General features: G+C 43.5%; 1 protein-coding gene across 3 annotated transcripts; it reads right to left on the bottom strand.

The window, feature by feature from the left end:
• Nucleotides 1-278: 278 nt before the first annotated feature.
• Nucleotides 279-10,751, bottom strand: LOC146377518 (uncharacterized). 3 transcript variants are annotated; one of them, XM_084943156.1, is made up of 6 exons: nt 1,802-10,751; nt 1,584-1,657; nt 1,205-1,360; nt 784-921; nt 542-712; nt 279-462 (listed from the first exon to the last, which is right to left on the bottom strand). In XM_084943156.1, exon 1 carries the CDS (start codon nt 10,731-10,733, stop codon nt 7,428-7,430), a length of 3,306 nt encoding a protein of 1,101 aa, XP_084799282.1. In that variant the 5' UTR covers nt 10,734-10,751; the 3' UTR covers nt 279-462; nt 542-712; nt 784-921; nt 1,205-1,360; nt 1,584-1,657; nt 1,802-7,427. The 3 variants fall into 3 exon arrangements, with proteins under 3 accessions (XP_084799282.1, XP_084799281.1, XP_084799283.1); XM_084943155.1 differs by having other exon boundaries at nt 542-921; XM_084943157.1 differs by having other exon boundaries at nt 542-921; nt 1,281-1,360.
• Between the last annotated feature and the right edge of the window lie 4,687 nt (nt 10,752-15,438).

The following is a 15,438-nucleotide window of genomic DNA, read 5'->3' as shown; positions in this document are numbered from 1 at the left end:
TTTCTCAGATTTCGAAACTGTTCCAGAGTTTTAGATGACTTGATTATGGACATTTATTACAAATCCATCTGAGTTTTCTGACCTTCCCCTCTGGTTCTGGGTAGTTATATGAGCAGAGGATCACAACTAATCAACCCAGGAGACCTTTCACTGAGAATGGCACATCAACTGTCTAAGATGAGCTTTCTGTTTGGGGATCTGTGATAAAGTGTCACGGCCCAGCGGCACGAGGGAACAGGGATGGACACAGGTGCAGAAACCAACCCGGAAGCGAGACGGTAAGAGAACAAAGGATTTATTTCCGCCCACAAGTAAACACAAGCAAAAACAAAACGACGCCACCACACTAGTGGCGCGTAGGATAATCTAAGATAACTAAGGGTGACCTAGACACCTCTAGGAGGCAGCTGAACAGCTGAGGCAGCGGGGAGGTGGAAACAGGACTATGAAGGGGCCGGGGCACTGTAATGAGAGGAGATCACGGTCAGTGGGATCCAGCAGACAATCAACGATCCTCCACAGTTAAACTGAGTTGCCTTACTTGGTTTCGGGTGGAGGGGACAGGTGGGGCGGAAGGCCCGGATGCGGTCGAGACGTGGGGAGGCAGGCAAGTGAGTGGTGGGCCGGCAGGCAGCGTCGTATCAGCAGCAGGTGGCCCAGGTCCAGGAGAGCGGGAATGAGGGAGACAAGACCTCCACTCCAGGTGCTACCTCTGAGAACAAGAAGAACAGGTAAGTCGTCACACGGGTTCTGAACAGAGCAATAATGCTCCACTTGACTAACATGGGGATAGCAGATACTCAGGCGATGAACGGTTGAGAGCGCAGGTCTGATATACTGCCGGAATAATTGCTCACAGGTGGTCAGCCAGGGAGGAGCAACCGAACTCCGCCTAAAGGAGGAGGAGCCGCTGTTGGAGACCTGCAGGTACCCACCCAGACCATGACATAAAGTGCACAATGAAATATGATAAAGTGAAGCACAGAAATAAAACAGCCAATAAGACAAGAAGAGCCTAAATGAATGGAAAAATACAGAAAAGCTTAACTAATACTGAAAATATTCTGGACAAGAACTATGAACAGGACAAAAACCAAAAACAGACTGTTTAAGTCTACATCTCATGAGAAGATTACTCCTAAATATATTCACTATCCTTAGCTTTAAAGTAAATGCACATGAAGAGCAAAGATCATTGCAATACCATCTTAACAAACATGGTGTGGCTGCTTTTATTTCCTTTAGATAAGAGGTGACTGTAGCTGCCCACTTGGAATTACCACTCGTGACGCAGAGAGCTTCGACTGATGCAACTTTATTCTCTCCTCTTTAAACCACCGACAATATGGCACCGTGAAAACTATAAAGATGCACAAACAAATACCATTAAACATTTAAGTACAAAGTGCAGAAATGCTCACATTTTACTATATACAAAATTATTTTGATGAACTCAAATCGTGACATTGACATAAATCAATCGCTTTTAAACAATTTATGTTACAGCATTTAATAAAATGAATTAACGATAACCTTTCTGTCTCTTAAATACATAAACAATCATTTGCAATTGTTAAACCAACCTCTTTCTGCTTCCAAGGGTGCTAATCATGCTGAACCAGCTAGCAACCTCCTCCATGCGCATCTCTTAGCCAGTCTTTCCACACCACAAATGAGATGCATATGCACAAAAAACGAATTCAACCACATTGTGTAAACTTTCCAAAGTTATAGCATGTGACAGGTAAATAAAATACATAGTTTTGCATGAGTATTTTCAAAAAATAAATGTTTTACTCACTCTGAAGCAACGTGTTTGTGTCGTTTCACTGAGAACAGAACAGGAAGTCTGACACAATAAAAGAGGAAGTGCTAAGGTACTCTTCAAAATAAAAGCGCAAAGTAAAGTGGCTTTGCCGGCATTTTACAGTGACTTGTATGGTTTACATTCTGCTTTTAATAGTCACTGCATCCACTTTATCACAAACAAAATCTATCTTTTGTCTCATATGCCACAGAGTGAAGATGAATTACATTATTTTCAGTATTTTTGAATTAGCAAATTAGTACTTAAATATTTTTCTGTGAGATCACTATTGTGGCTATTGAGGCTACTTTCAATTTTGGTGAAAAAATGTTTAGATTTTGTTCTTTATTTTTGCCCCCCAAAATATTGTGGTAATACATTTATCTCTCATGTTCTGCTCATTTGTTTGTTTGTTTCTGCTCAGCAGAAGTAGCTATAGTGGTGATGTGTAAGAGACACACATTGGTGTGATACTGCCATGACAGGATTAACTATACTTGAACAAAGTCTACAGCTAAGAAAGTCACAAGATGTTCTATTTCTGCTTTTATCTGAACTTTTTATTAACAAGATAGGCCTGAAGCAATTAAAATATTGTATTTTATAGAATTATTTCACTGGACATGCACAATGCCAAAAGAAAGACATTTTATCTTTGAGCTCATTTAAGAAAAAGGAAGAAAAAAAGGTGATCCAGCTTATCTGGTTTCAGTTCCTCCTCAGTGTTTATGCCGAGAGAATCTCTTTGCATATGAACTCTGTGTTATTCACACATGCCTCCCATCCATCTTCCTACACAAACCATTTCACACATGTGCCTCATGTTGATGCACTCCTTGGCTAGTTTGCGAATTAAAGTGAGAAACTAGTGTTCAGGTTTAACTTCTATTGTTCTTGCAAGATTGTTCACTGTTCTTAGCCTCAGTCATATAATCCTGCATTAGCCACAACCTCCATTTAGCCATACCCTGACTGCCCTTTGCTGCAACTTATTCCCATTCTGACCTTTGGTTGCAAATTATATTGTGAGTATGTTTTAATATTGTGCTACAGATGATTGTATTTTTTTTAGAATCACCTCCACTCTAATATAAGCAGCAGCATCACATTGTAGCTGAAATGTTAATCAATGCAGAACTCATTAAACTGTAAATTTAAAAAAAAGATTTATTTATTTTTTGCCTTACAGCACCATCTTGTGACAAATATTAATATTCTCACTAAGTACTGATATTTTTCTGACATATTTATGAACACAAATTGCATCATTTAGCGGACTTTGTTCACGTGTGTACACTGGCCTTCAAAATCCAACACACCGACTACCATCTAGTCTTACTCATGTTGTACCTGTTGAAACTTTTTGTTGGCACCCTCGTCACTGCTGGCAGGACGAAGTACCTGTACCAACATACAGCTTTTCCAGTGTGGCACACCCATAGGTGCCGTTGTGAGAAGGTTTGCAGCGTCTTCAAACACAGTTTCAAAAGTGGAGGAGGAGATAGCAGCACAGAGGTTGTTACACAAGCAGAGAAGGGCAGGGTTATAGAAGGGCATCAGCCTCACAGTGGGACCGGTATCTGTTCATTGGTGCAAAGAAGAAGAGTGTCATCATGTATTGTTGTTCACTGTACCTACACTTATCCAATATTGAGCTCCAGAAAAAGCTCTACAAAATTTCCTTCCGTGGGCTGTTGATGTGCACATTTGTAATAAAAGCATAGTCAAAAGTTCCCAGTGTCCTTTAGTGGGATGTTTGCTCAAAGACCATCATTATGCAGTTTAACTACTGTGGTATTTGATTACCCACAGCAACCCATAAAAAAACAAAAAAAACAAAACAAAATATAAAATATAAAATAAAACAATATTACTGAACACAAATAATGAACAAAATAGAAGTCAAACATATTTATAACCTCCATCCATCCATCCATTCGCTACCGCTTATCCTTTTCAGGGTCGCAGGGGGTGCTGGAGCCAATCCCAGCTGTCATAGGGCGAGAGGCGGGGTACACCCTGGACAGGTCGCCAGTCTGTCGCAGGGCTAACACACAAGGACAGACAACCATTCACACTCACATTCACTCGCACATTCACACCTAGTGGCAATTTGGATTATCCAATTAACCTATCCCCACAAACTGCATGTCTTTGGACGGTGGGAGGAAGCCGGAGTACCTGGAGGGAACCCACGCAGACACGGGGAGAACATGCAAACTCCACACAGAAAGACCCTGGCCTGATGGTGGAATTGAACTCAGGACCTTCTTGCTGTGCGGCAACAGTGCTAACCACCGTGCCACTGTGCTTATAACCTGGTCATCTTAATTTTTACAGAATATTACCAATGACAGAAATATTGGATAAACCTGGAAACTGAGGACATGTTTAAATGAGAAGGAAAAAATTGAAGAGATATGTGATAAACTTGCACAAGGATGTTTTTCGTGATTCATATCAGATGACACAAACATTGCAGGTAGTTATAAGAGCAAGGCATCACCACACATGAGCCAACGAGACCTTTCACTGAGGATGGCACCTTTACAGTCCAAGATGAAGCTTTACTTTGAGTAACTGTAATTAATTTGACAGTAAAATAAGATGAAATGAAGTACAAAAACAGAAACATCAGTGAGAAGAAGAGAGCTTAAATATATCACATCATGTTGACTGTCACAGTCTGCAGGGGCAGACCGTGCGGAGTGTGTGGAGGACCCAGGTGCGGACAAAGGCGAGAAGAAAAAACTAAACTTAAACACAAGGCGAGCCTTTATTTTGGAGCTGATACTCACAAGCATGAAACAAGGCAGAATGAGGGAAAACCGAAACATATACTAAGAAGACTAAACTGTGAGAGAACTGAAAAAAAAACTGCAACTATGACTCTATAACAAAACAATAACCATAACTCAGAACTATGACTTTAACTCTGAGAATAACTAGGATCACGGCTAGGATAACTGTGACGTGACGTGGGGTAGGTAGCACAGATGACATGACAATGAACAAAGGAAGGCACGCAGACTAAATACGTGACCAGGGGACGGGAAACAATTGGGGATACAGCTGATACAAATTAGAATGGCAACGCCACCAGGGAAAGTGAAACTACAACAATGAACTCAGAACACAAGACCTCTTTCAAAATAAAACAGGAAACATGGAGACTTAGACATGACACCATGAGCCTAAGAGACCTGAAACACATGACAGACGAGACAAGCAACCAAACACAGAAAACAAGGACACAGATGATAAGTAATGGCTAACCTTAACCTCCACTAAAACCTAAATAAAAATAACACACTAACTTATAATCACCAGCCTAACAAGATAACCTTCAAAATACAAAATAAAACCCTGTGACAATGGGAAAGGAAAAAAAGAATTATTTGCCTTCGAGATAAAGATACAACCACCCACCACCAACAACAAAAAACCCAACAAAAAAAAAAAAAACAGACTGCTTAACTCTATATAATTGTTACGCCCCTAGTCTAGGCGTGTAGAGACGCACATAAGGTTGGAGGAGAGAGAGACAAATACCCGCCCTGGTTCCCAAGCCAAACATCCAAAACCAGTTGTGAGTAAAAAAAAAGGTGATTTTATTGAAGGTAATGAAGCATAGCTCCAGGGTGAACCCAGGCCAAAATAATAAACAAAACCAACTAAGTCCCACCAGAAAACTAACTAAACCCTAAGAAAGAAACAGAACAAACAAATGACAATACTAACCCTCGCTCCCTAACCCGGAAAACAGGAGAAAACTGTTCCAAAGAAAAAAGCGGCTCACCCCTTCCGCTTCAGCCTAAGGGTGCCTAAACGCTAAGTTAATGCACCAAGAGCGGCTCTCACAGATCACGCTCACACAAATACACAACAAAAGTATAGGCTGGAAACCAGGGTCAGGACCGCGTCGGCTGCCAAGCTGCTCGCTCGCTCGCTCCACTCTCTCTCTCTCTCTCTCGGGACCTGTCAGAGCGGCTTTTTGAACGTGGTCACCTGTTCTATGGTCCAATCAGCTGCTCACTACTCTTCATTAGGGGAGGGACCTGCAAAGAGCCTTAAACACAGTAAAGAGACACAGAACAAAACAGCACACACAGTGTTTTTATGGCCACAGCCGTAACACCCCCCTTCCCAAAATCAAAGACATCTCCTCTGTAGATGTTTTGGACAGTTATGTTTACGGGAAGACACGGGATAGGGCATCCGCTAACACATTCTCTGTGCCCTTTTTATGGCGGATTTCCAAGTTGAAATCCTGCACCAGGAGAGACCACCTCATTAGCCTTTGGTTCGAGTTCTGCATTCGCATTAGGAATACCAGGGGATTGTGGTCGGTATAAACAATCACAGGCGAGGGGCTGGAACCGACGTACACCTCGAAATGTTGCAATGCGAACAGCAGAGAGAGGGCCTCTTTCTCAATCGTGCTGTACCCTCGCTGATGGACATTGAATTTCTTGGAGAAATAGCCGATTGGGTGATCCACACCGTGATGGTCTTCCTGTAGCAATACGGCACCTGCTCTGTTTGCACTGGCATCAACCTCTAATTTAAAAGGGCGTGCAAAATCAGTGGCAGCCAGCACTGGCGCACTGCAGAGGAGAGTCTTAACAGCCAGGAACGCACTCTGACACGCAGAGGACCACACAAAAGGTTTCAACACACTAGTGAGGCTGGTGAGGGGTGCGACCACTTCCGCGAAATTTTGACAGAAACCCCGGTAGTAGCCCACCATGCCGAGAAAACGGCGGAGCTCACGCCTAGTCCGAGGGGCAGGGAAGTCCAGTATGGCCTGGATTTTGGCCAAGATAGGGCGCACTTGTCCCTGACCCACCTGTTTTCCTAAGTACGTCACCATGGCTTTACCAAAATCACACTTGGCGAGGTTGAGGGTGAGGGATGCCCTTTCCAAGCGATGGAACACATCAGTGAGTGTCTCCATATGCTCTGACCAGGTGTCTGAATAGACGACAATATCATCTAAATACACTTCACACTTGCAGACGCTGCCCAGAACGATATTCATGAGCCGTTGGAATGTGGCGGGAGCGTTGCGCAACCCGAAAGGCATGACAGTGTACTGGAGAAAATGGTCAGGAGTAACAAAGGCAGAGATTTCGGCCGCATGTGATGTTAGAGGAACTTGCCAATAGCCCTTTAACAAGTCCAGCTTAGTAACAAACTTCGCAGAACCGACCCTATTGACACAATCTTCCATTCTGGGAAGAGGATAGGAGTCAGGTTTGGTCACGCTGTTCACCTTCCGAAAATCTGTACAAAACCGTGGGGTCTTATCCGCTTTAGGCACTAGGAGACACGGGGAACTCCACGCACTAGAGCTAGGAACAGCAAGACCATTTTCCAACAGATAAGAGACTTCTGTCTGGAAAAGAGCACGTTTAGTGGGATTCACCCGGTAGGCATGCTGTTTGATTGGAGGATGGTCCCCCACATCGATATCATGCTCCAGCACGGTGGTACAGGATGGAGTGTCCGAGAAAAGATTAGGATGATTCTCAATCAACCGACACACGTCATTTCGAACACCATCATCTACCTCAGTTAAATGTGACCTTAAATCACGTAGGATTTCAGAATTCCTAAGTCATGCGCAGCCCACAGCACAACCGAAAACCAAATCATCACCTACTGGGTCATACCGGGTTTCGGAACCTGGCACCCCCACAGTCGCAACTGTTGACACACCACCAGCGAAGTAGGGCTTCATCATATTAATATGACACACACGACACTTTTTCCTTCGCTCTGGGGTGTCAATGACATAATCCGTGTCACTCAATTTCGCCTGCACTGTATACGGACCACTGAACTTTGCCTGGAGAGAAGATCCAGGGACCGGTAGAAGTGTTAAAACTTTATCACCAACCTCAAATTTCCTTTGCACAGCTTTCTCATCAAACTTCCTCTTCATCTTACCCTGCGCTGCAATGAGAGCATCGCGTGCGATTGCACATGCTTTATGCAAACGCTCTCTAAAAGAACTCACATAATCTAACACATTTTCCTTAGGAGCGTCTGTGTCGGACAGGAAGTTCTCCTTGAGCAGTCGCAACGGGCCACGCACTGTGTGACCGAACACCAGCTCAGCAGGGCTAAACCCTAGCGACTCCTGCATGCTTTCCCTCACTGCTAAAAGGAGCAGCGGCAACCCCTCATCCCACTCCTTTTCAGACTCAAGGCAAAATTTGCGCATCATAGATTTCAATGTCTGATGAAACCGCTCGAGCGCACCTTGCGACTCCGGATGATAGGCACTAGATTTCTGGTGTTTAATGCCAAGTGATTGCAAAACTTGAGCAAAAATCTTAGACATAAAATTAGAGCCTTGGTCGGTTTGGACAGCTTTTGGTAACCCGAAAGTAGAAAAGAAGTTCACCAACGCCTTAACTGGTTTAACCTTAAGGGTGCGCAATGGAATTGCCTCGGGAAAACGTGTAGCAACGCACATCAAAGTCAAGAGGTACTGGTGGCCCGATTTTGTTTTAGGAAGTGGACCAACGCAGTCGATGAGTATGTGTTCAAAAGGTTCCCCTAAAACTGGAATAGGGTGTAATGGAGCGGGTGGAATGACTTGGTTAGGCTTACCACTAATCTGACAGGTGTGACAAGAACGACAATACTTAGCAACGTCATTCTTCAATCCTGGCCAAAAGAAATGACGCAGAATACGGTGGTAGGTTTTTCTAATACCTAAATGTCCAGAAAAGCCGTCATGGGCAAGACCAAGAACTTTGTGTCGGTACTGTTGAGGCACCAGAACCTGCTTAAACACATTCCAGCCCAGATCACCAGCTGTAGGCGGATACCAGGTACGCATCAACACATCATCCTCAACACTATAAACACGAGGATACTGGTCACTAGAGTTGGCAGCTGAAAAACAACCCACAAGAGTCGGGTCACTGTGTTGTGCCAGAACAAAATCATTTTTGTTAACTCCCAAAGGCAGTTGAGATGTCACTGATGGGCTAATAGGCAGCGTCGCCTCCGAGTCGCCCGTCAGCGGGTCACAGGTTTTAGATTCAGACTCCGGCTCACCACCAGCGCAGAGAAAAGAATCAGACAAATCAACATCACCATACTTGCGCTTGTGCGCGCGAGTTACAGCGCAGGCAGGGAAAACAGAGGGAGAGCGCTCTGCGGCAGGGTCAGATAACAAAGTATCAGGCACAGGATTCTCAACCACTCTCGGGGTAAAAAACACTTTCCCGTTCGCTAAATCATTCCCCAGAATCATCGCAACTCCGGGCACTGGCAACTGATCGCGCACTCCAACCGGTACCAAACCCGAAACGAGCGGCGATTGAAGAAACACATTGTGTAGTGGTACTCGCAGCACATCCATTTTTACTCCCCAGACAAGAGCATCCGAACCACAAAAAGAGTCATCAGAAAAAGGTAGAATACCCCTCAAAATGAGTGTCTGCGCGGCTCCAGTGTCACACAAAATCGTGATCGGCACCCGATCCTCCTCTTTTCCGTTCAAAGAAACAAATCCTTCCGACACAAAGGGACGGTAGCCGTCATCAAAGCTTTCACTTCCCACTTCATTGCTAGGTGAAGTGGAAGCAGACATAGAACGAACGAAACCCACACTTTTCGGCTTCTTTACCGTATGGGCCTGCTCCCCGCGCTGTAATGATGGGCAAACAGCAACGAGGTGCCCGATTTCATGACAATAAAAGCATTTGCGATCTGACACAGGAATAGCAGCAGAACGTGTCTGGCGCTTAGGGGAAACCCTATAACTTTTGGCCGGATGAGTTGCGGAAGTGTACTCACGGCACGCCGTCGAAAGTGCGGCACGATGAGTTAACACAAATTCATCGGCAAGGACAGCGGCTTTAGACAATAACCCCACCTTCTGTTCGTTAAGGTACACCACAATGTTTTCAGGGAGACATGTCTTAAACTCCTCCAGCAGGATCAACTCTTTCAGCTGAGTAAAGTTCTCTGCTTTACTGGCAGCCAACCACTTGTCAAATAAGACAGCTTTCTCACGTGCAAACTCCACAAACGTTTGACTGTCGGACTTGCGACAGGCACGAAACTTCTGCCGATACGCCTCCGGGACTAATTCATAAGCCCGCAAAATAGTGGATTTGACAATCTCATAATCCAAACTGTCAGCAATGGAAAGACTCGCACAAACCTGCTGCGCTCTTCCTACTAATTTGCATTGCAACAACAGACTCCAGACTTCCTTTGGCCATTTTAAAGTGGTTGCGATGCGCTCAAAAGCAGTGAAATATGAATCAACCTCTCCCTCCCTAAAAGGAGGAACCAAAACAATCTGCTTGCTAGCGTTAAACTGGTCTACGGTGGAAGTGTCGGGGAGTGTACTTACAGGGACGGGAACAGAGTCTTTCGCTCGAGAATGATCCAGCTCCATAGCTCGTATGCGGAGATGCATGAGCTCGACTTCCTTAGCCTTAGCCTCCAGCTCCACCTCCTTCAAGCGAAGGGCAAGCTTGAGCTCTTCCGTCACCAAACCCGCCGCGACCTGACCAGTCGGGTCAAATTTAGGAGATTGAACGGCGACAGGAGCTTCCGCCCCCGACGTCATCCGCCCCTTGGAAGGTTTCGGGACGGCCCCAGCAGCTTCCGCCCCCACTGCCATCTCCAAACTCCCAGACCCACTCGGCGAGGTTTTCTGCCTCCCAAACACTCCCCTGTCCACCAGTTTCTCTACCAAACATTGTTTAATTTCCGCCGTCTTAGAATGCAACGGAACATCCACATTGAATAAATTAGCCACTACCAACAAATCTGCTTTTGTGCACCGCTCCAACTTTTCAACAGAGGGCTGTTGCGCAAAATCATCCATGTCAAACGACATCACGAGCAAAGCAACAAAGAAAAACACAACTCTGCAGACAACTAACCGCATCCGCGCACTCCAGAGCCGCAACTCGCAACCTACCGCACAGACAAACGAAACACTCCGACTACCCACACCCTCCACGACGTTTCCCCCCACCGCAAACGCAAAAAGGAAACGAACCAATCACACGAACGAAAAGGGACGAGCCCCCATTTATGTTACGCCCCTAGTCTAGGCGTGTACAGACGCACGTAAGGTTGGAGGAGAGAGAGACAAATACCCGCCCTGGTTCCCAAGCCAAACATCCAAAACCAGTTGTGAGTAAAAAAAGGTGATTTTATTGAAGGTAATGAAGCATAGCTCCAGGGTGAACCCAGGCCAAAATAATAAACAAAACCAACTAAGTCCCACCAGAAAACTAACTAAACCCTAAGAAAGAAACAGAACAAACAAATGACAATACTAACCCTCGCTCCCTAACCCGGAAAACAGGAGAAAACTGTTCCAAAGAAAAAGGCGGCTCACCCCTTCTGCTTCAGCCTAAGGGTGCCTAAACACTAAGTTAATGCACCAAGAGCGGCTCTCACAGATCACGCTCACACAAATACACAACAAAAGTATAGGCTGGAAACCAGGGTCAGGACCGCGTCGGCTGCCAAGCTGCTCGCTCGCTCGCTCCACTCTCTCTCTCTCTCGGGACCTGTCAGAGCGGCTTTTTGAACGTGGTCACCTGTTCCATGGTCCAATCAGCTGCTCACTACTCTTCATTAGGGGAGGGACCTGCAAAGAGCCTTAAACACAGTAAAGAGACACAGAACAAAACAGCCCACACAGTGTTTTTATGGCCACAGCCGTAACAATAATACAAGAAATCATACAATATACAGAACTCATATACCTTTAGTGTAAATGCACACGAAGAACGAAACCCACTGTAGAGTACTCATCTCCTCTTCTTCTCACTGCCACATCAGCAAATACAGCAATGAATATTCGTAAAGCTGCTTTTAGTTCTTTTTGGAGAAACTTGACTTGTATGGTTTCTACTCTGCTTTTAATGCTCATTGCTTCAATTTTATCAAACACACAATCTCACCTTTTTCACATATACTGTAGAGTAATGTCATATTATGCTGCTTTTTTAAATGTGCATTTTCTTCTGCTTTTACTTTCTTCTTTAACCTTTTAAAGCCACTAATTTGATGCTAACTATGAAATGTAGTCTCACAATTATAAACTTTTTCCGTTTGGTTATGCCAGTAATTCTCAAAGTGTGTGGTGCGCCCCACTGGTGTGGGGCAGAGTTCTGACAGGTGGGGCGCAAGTTACCTGGCAGAAAAGTCATGTGGAAGTCATGTTTAGCATCGGAATCACTTTTAAAGCCGAACAAAGAAATTCGCAGCAGTCACATTAATAATATGGGCACCCACTGCATCTGCTGAAAAACGTGTGTGTAAGTCGACAGCCGCAAAAAAGAAGTGTACTGAAAAGTGCGAACATGTGGTCGGGACCTTCGTGCATTCGTTTACAGTGGTGCCAAAACCAGGATTGGGGCACGACAGACCTGACCACATGTACTGTATTGCTCTTTCATTGTTATTTCTTATGTTTCAGTCATTTTTTGCAGGGTTTTAGTTTGTTTCTTGTCTATTTGGGAGCTGACACAGTCTCTAAGGGGATGGGGTTCTGGGGATAACAGGATGAGAGAAGCTGCAGAGAGGCATGTAAGACTGCAACTCTGCTTCCTCGTCCCAACTCTGGATAGTCACGTTTGGGAGGTTTTGATAAATTTGGCCAGATTTCTAAACATGAGATCTGCTCCATCCAAAATGGGATGGATGCGGTCCCTCCTAATAAGGGAGGTTTCCTCCAGAAAGTTTCCCAATTATCTATCAAGCCCACATCATTTGTAGGACACCACTCAGGCAGACAGCAATTTAAGGAGAACATGCAGCTAAACTTGTCATTCGTGGTCCAATTGGGGAGGGGACCAGAGAAAACTACAGAGTCCGACATTGTTTTGGCAAAGTCATCCTTTCAATATTGATTTCAGTGTCCTCTGATTAATGTAACCAGGTGTCATTACTGCTGGGAATTATGATTTTAGTGAATTTACATTTACCCTTAGCCAGCAGTTTTAAATTTCCCTCAATAAGATAAGATAAGATAAGACTTTATTGATCCCACAACGGGGAAATTTTTGCGTCACCTCAGGTACAGATATCAGAAGGAAATACAAAAATACAAATAAGTACAATCAATGAAAAAAAGTAAGATAATACACTATATACAATGGTAGCATACACAGTATGTGATTATGGATATGATTGGAAATATGGAAGACATAAACTATATAGCTTGATATAGCTATTTTAATATGATGGAATTAGGTATTTTCTGTTCTGCAGTTTGCCCTCGAGTGGTTGTTTTGTGTTTTTTACTCTGCAAGATCTAGTCAGGGGCAGTTTCACCTGTGTTAATCTGTTGCCATCCGTGCCTTCACTGTTGATAAACAGCATTATCTATAATTAATATAGTTTGTTATCACTGAAACAACTTGTGTGCGTTATTATTTGTTGTGAAAGAGTGATATAGTTTGTGGTTTGACTCGAATATGCGCATTGAAGGCTCTGGCCTCTGGAAGACAATTGGCTATGGTTGCTGATGTTTCTAGCTTCACATCTCAGAACAGAATCGCCAATTACTAGAATTTAATCCTTGGATGGTGTGTCGCCGAGTGGAGAAGACACATGAACATGTTGGTGCTACATCTGGAGCTTCTGTTGAAGACTATGCTTCCTCATCACCATCACCCAGCGATCCTGTGCTTGGGACAGTTTTCTTGGGACAGCTTGCCAGGGGTCAGCAAGCGTTACAATCAGCTACAGGGGCCTGGCTAGATAGGGGTTTTTCAAGGGTTTGAAGCAAACTCTCCAATTCAGGGATACTGGCCTCCAGAGCTGCAAATATTTATCAAAAGTTTATCTGTATGTTTTAGCTAATAGTAAATCATATTTATTTTTAATCAAATATATAAATAAAGTGTAAGTCTGATTAAAAAGATACGATCCATGCTTTATTACTGATGAAATGAATGATGATGATGATGATACAGACAGCACTGTAAGCTCTATGTGCAGGCAAATACCATTGCATCAAATGATGAGTACATAACCAGGTCTCTGGAGAACTTCAAGACATGTTGAGTGCTGGATGCGCACTTGATGGTTCCTGAGGTTGAAAAACAAAAGCAAGCCTTTATTTAGGCTGATACATGAATAACAAAACCAAAACCGACAACTAAGACTAGACTATGAGTTTGACTATGATTTTAACTGTGACTATGACTATAACTATGACTGTGACTACATGGGGGGGGGGAACATAAGCAGACGACCTGACAACAGTAAGAGACACAAGACTTAGATACACAGGAGTGTAACCAGGGGCGATTTTAGCCCATTTTTGGGGGTGCTTCAGCATTTAACCTTCAGTTACTCTTTATATACTTAGGTAGGAGTCAGACCATGTTTGTTTTTAGCTGAAAAACATTACACCAGGTAACCTGCTGTGTTGAAAACGTGTTTCCCGACTATGTTTGCTACCCTACAATCCGTCCTACTCTGTAGTAAATTCAGCGATATTTGACCGTCCTGTTGCTCCCATTGAAATTTATACAGCCTATTTAAAATCTAAAACTTAACATTATCCGTAGCCTGCTGCTGTTACCACTGTCCTGTTTGAAATGTAATGAGAGAAACTGGTTATTTTATCATATGTGCATATTGAACCCAAGGTACTAACTGACTGACTGGATGCGCATTAACCTTATAACTCCTGTTGTGTGTGTGTGTGTACAGAGAGACAGCCAGGTTCATATTGGATATGAGGAAGTTTTTTCAAAAACAGGAGCCACATTCAGGTAAAAGTGTAAGATCAAATGATCCGTCAATAAAGGATAATGTTGGATCAGTGTTTCAATATTTATATCCTTTATTAGATGTTCATGTGCTTTGGTTATTTGCCTTTTGGTTGAAAGTACACTGAGAGAGGACTTTTTTATTAGTGATCTTAATTTTTTTTTTTTTTTTTTTAATCTAATTGAATACAATCTATTTGTGTATGATTGTCAGTCCAAAGAAGGAGAGAGGAAAGAGGAGAACATGAGGAGAAAGTACAAGGTCAGGAAGAACCAGGTAAGAAAACAGACAGGGAGTACTAACAGGTGTGGAGATACAGAAATTATTTTACTGCAACAATATAACCTGCATTATTAACATTGCATTAATAATATACCTTACAGCATTGATATTGCATTAAAGGTGTTTATGAAACTTACTGCTATTAACCTTTTTCTTACAGGTGCAGCCCTAGTCAGTTTATACACACATTGCATGTCTGTGCTTTATTCAGAGTTGATGCTCAGTCTCAGTCTATTGAAGGTTTCAAGCTTCGATGAGCGCGATGTCTCAGTCGATATATTGTGGGTGACTTGGAGCATAGAAGGATAGACGCATACACGCTTACAAACACATATAATCCAGAAACCTGCCAGGCCAAAGGCCTGAAATTCATTTAGCTTCTGACTGCATTTTAGTCTACTTGGTAACAGATGACAGAAGACCAGTCAAGAAGAGGACAAGCCCTCAGGGACCATGTAGGCTTAAAATGTATTGCCGTGTATGGAAGGTGTTATAGAAAAAGGAACTTTTGTGTCTGTTTTTAGCCATTTAAGATGTACCATTTACTGTAAATCGATGTATCTGATCTG

This window comes from Perissodus microlepis, chromosome 11 (genome assembly GCF_051167445.1).
Source record: "Perissodus microlepis isolate ML-2025 ecotype Zambia chromosome 11, ASM5116744v1, whole genome shotgun sequence".
Taxonomy (NCBI): Eukaryota; Metazoa; Chordata; class Actinopteri; order Cichliformes; family Cichlidae; genus Perissodus; species Perissodus microlepis.
Note: the sequence above shows the minus strand (reverse complement) of the source record. Positions and strands in the feature narration are given on the sequence as shown.

Excerpts from the sequence above, each read along its gene's own strand:
- LOC146377518 (XM_084943155.1), bottom strand. The coding sequence starts at position 10,733 with ATGCGGTTAGTTGTCTGCAGAGTTGTGTTTTTCTTTGTTGCTTTGCTC.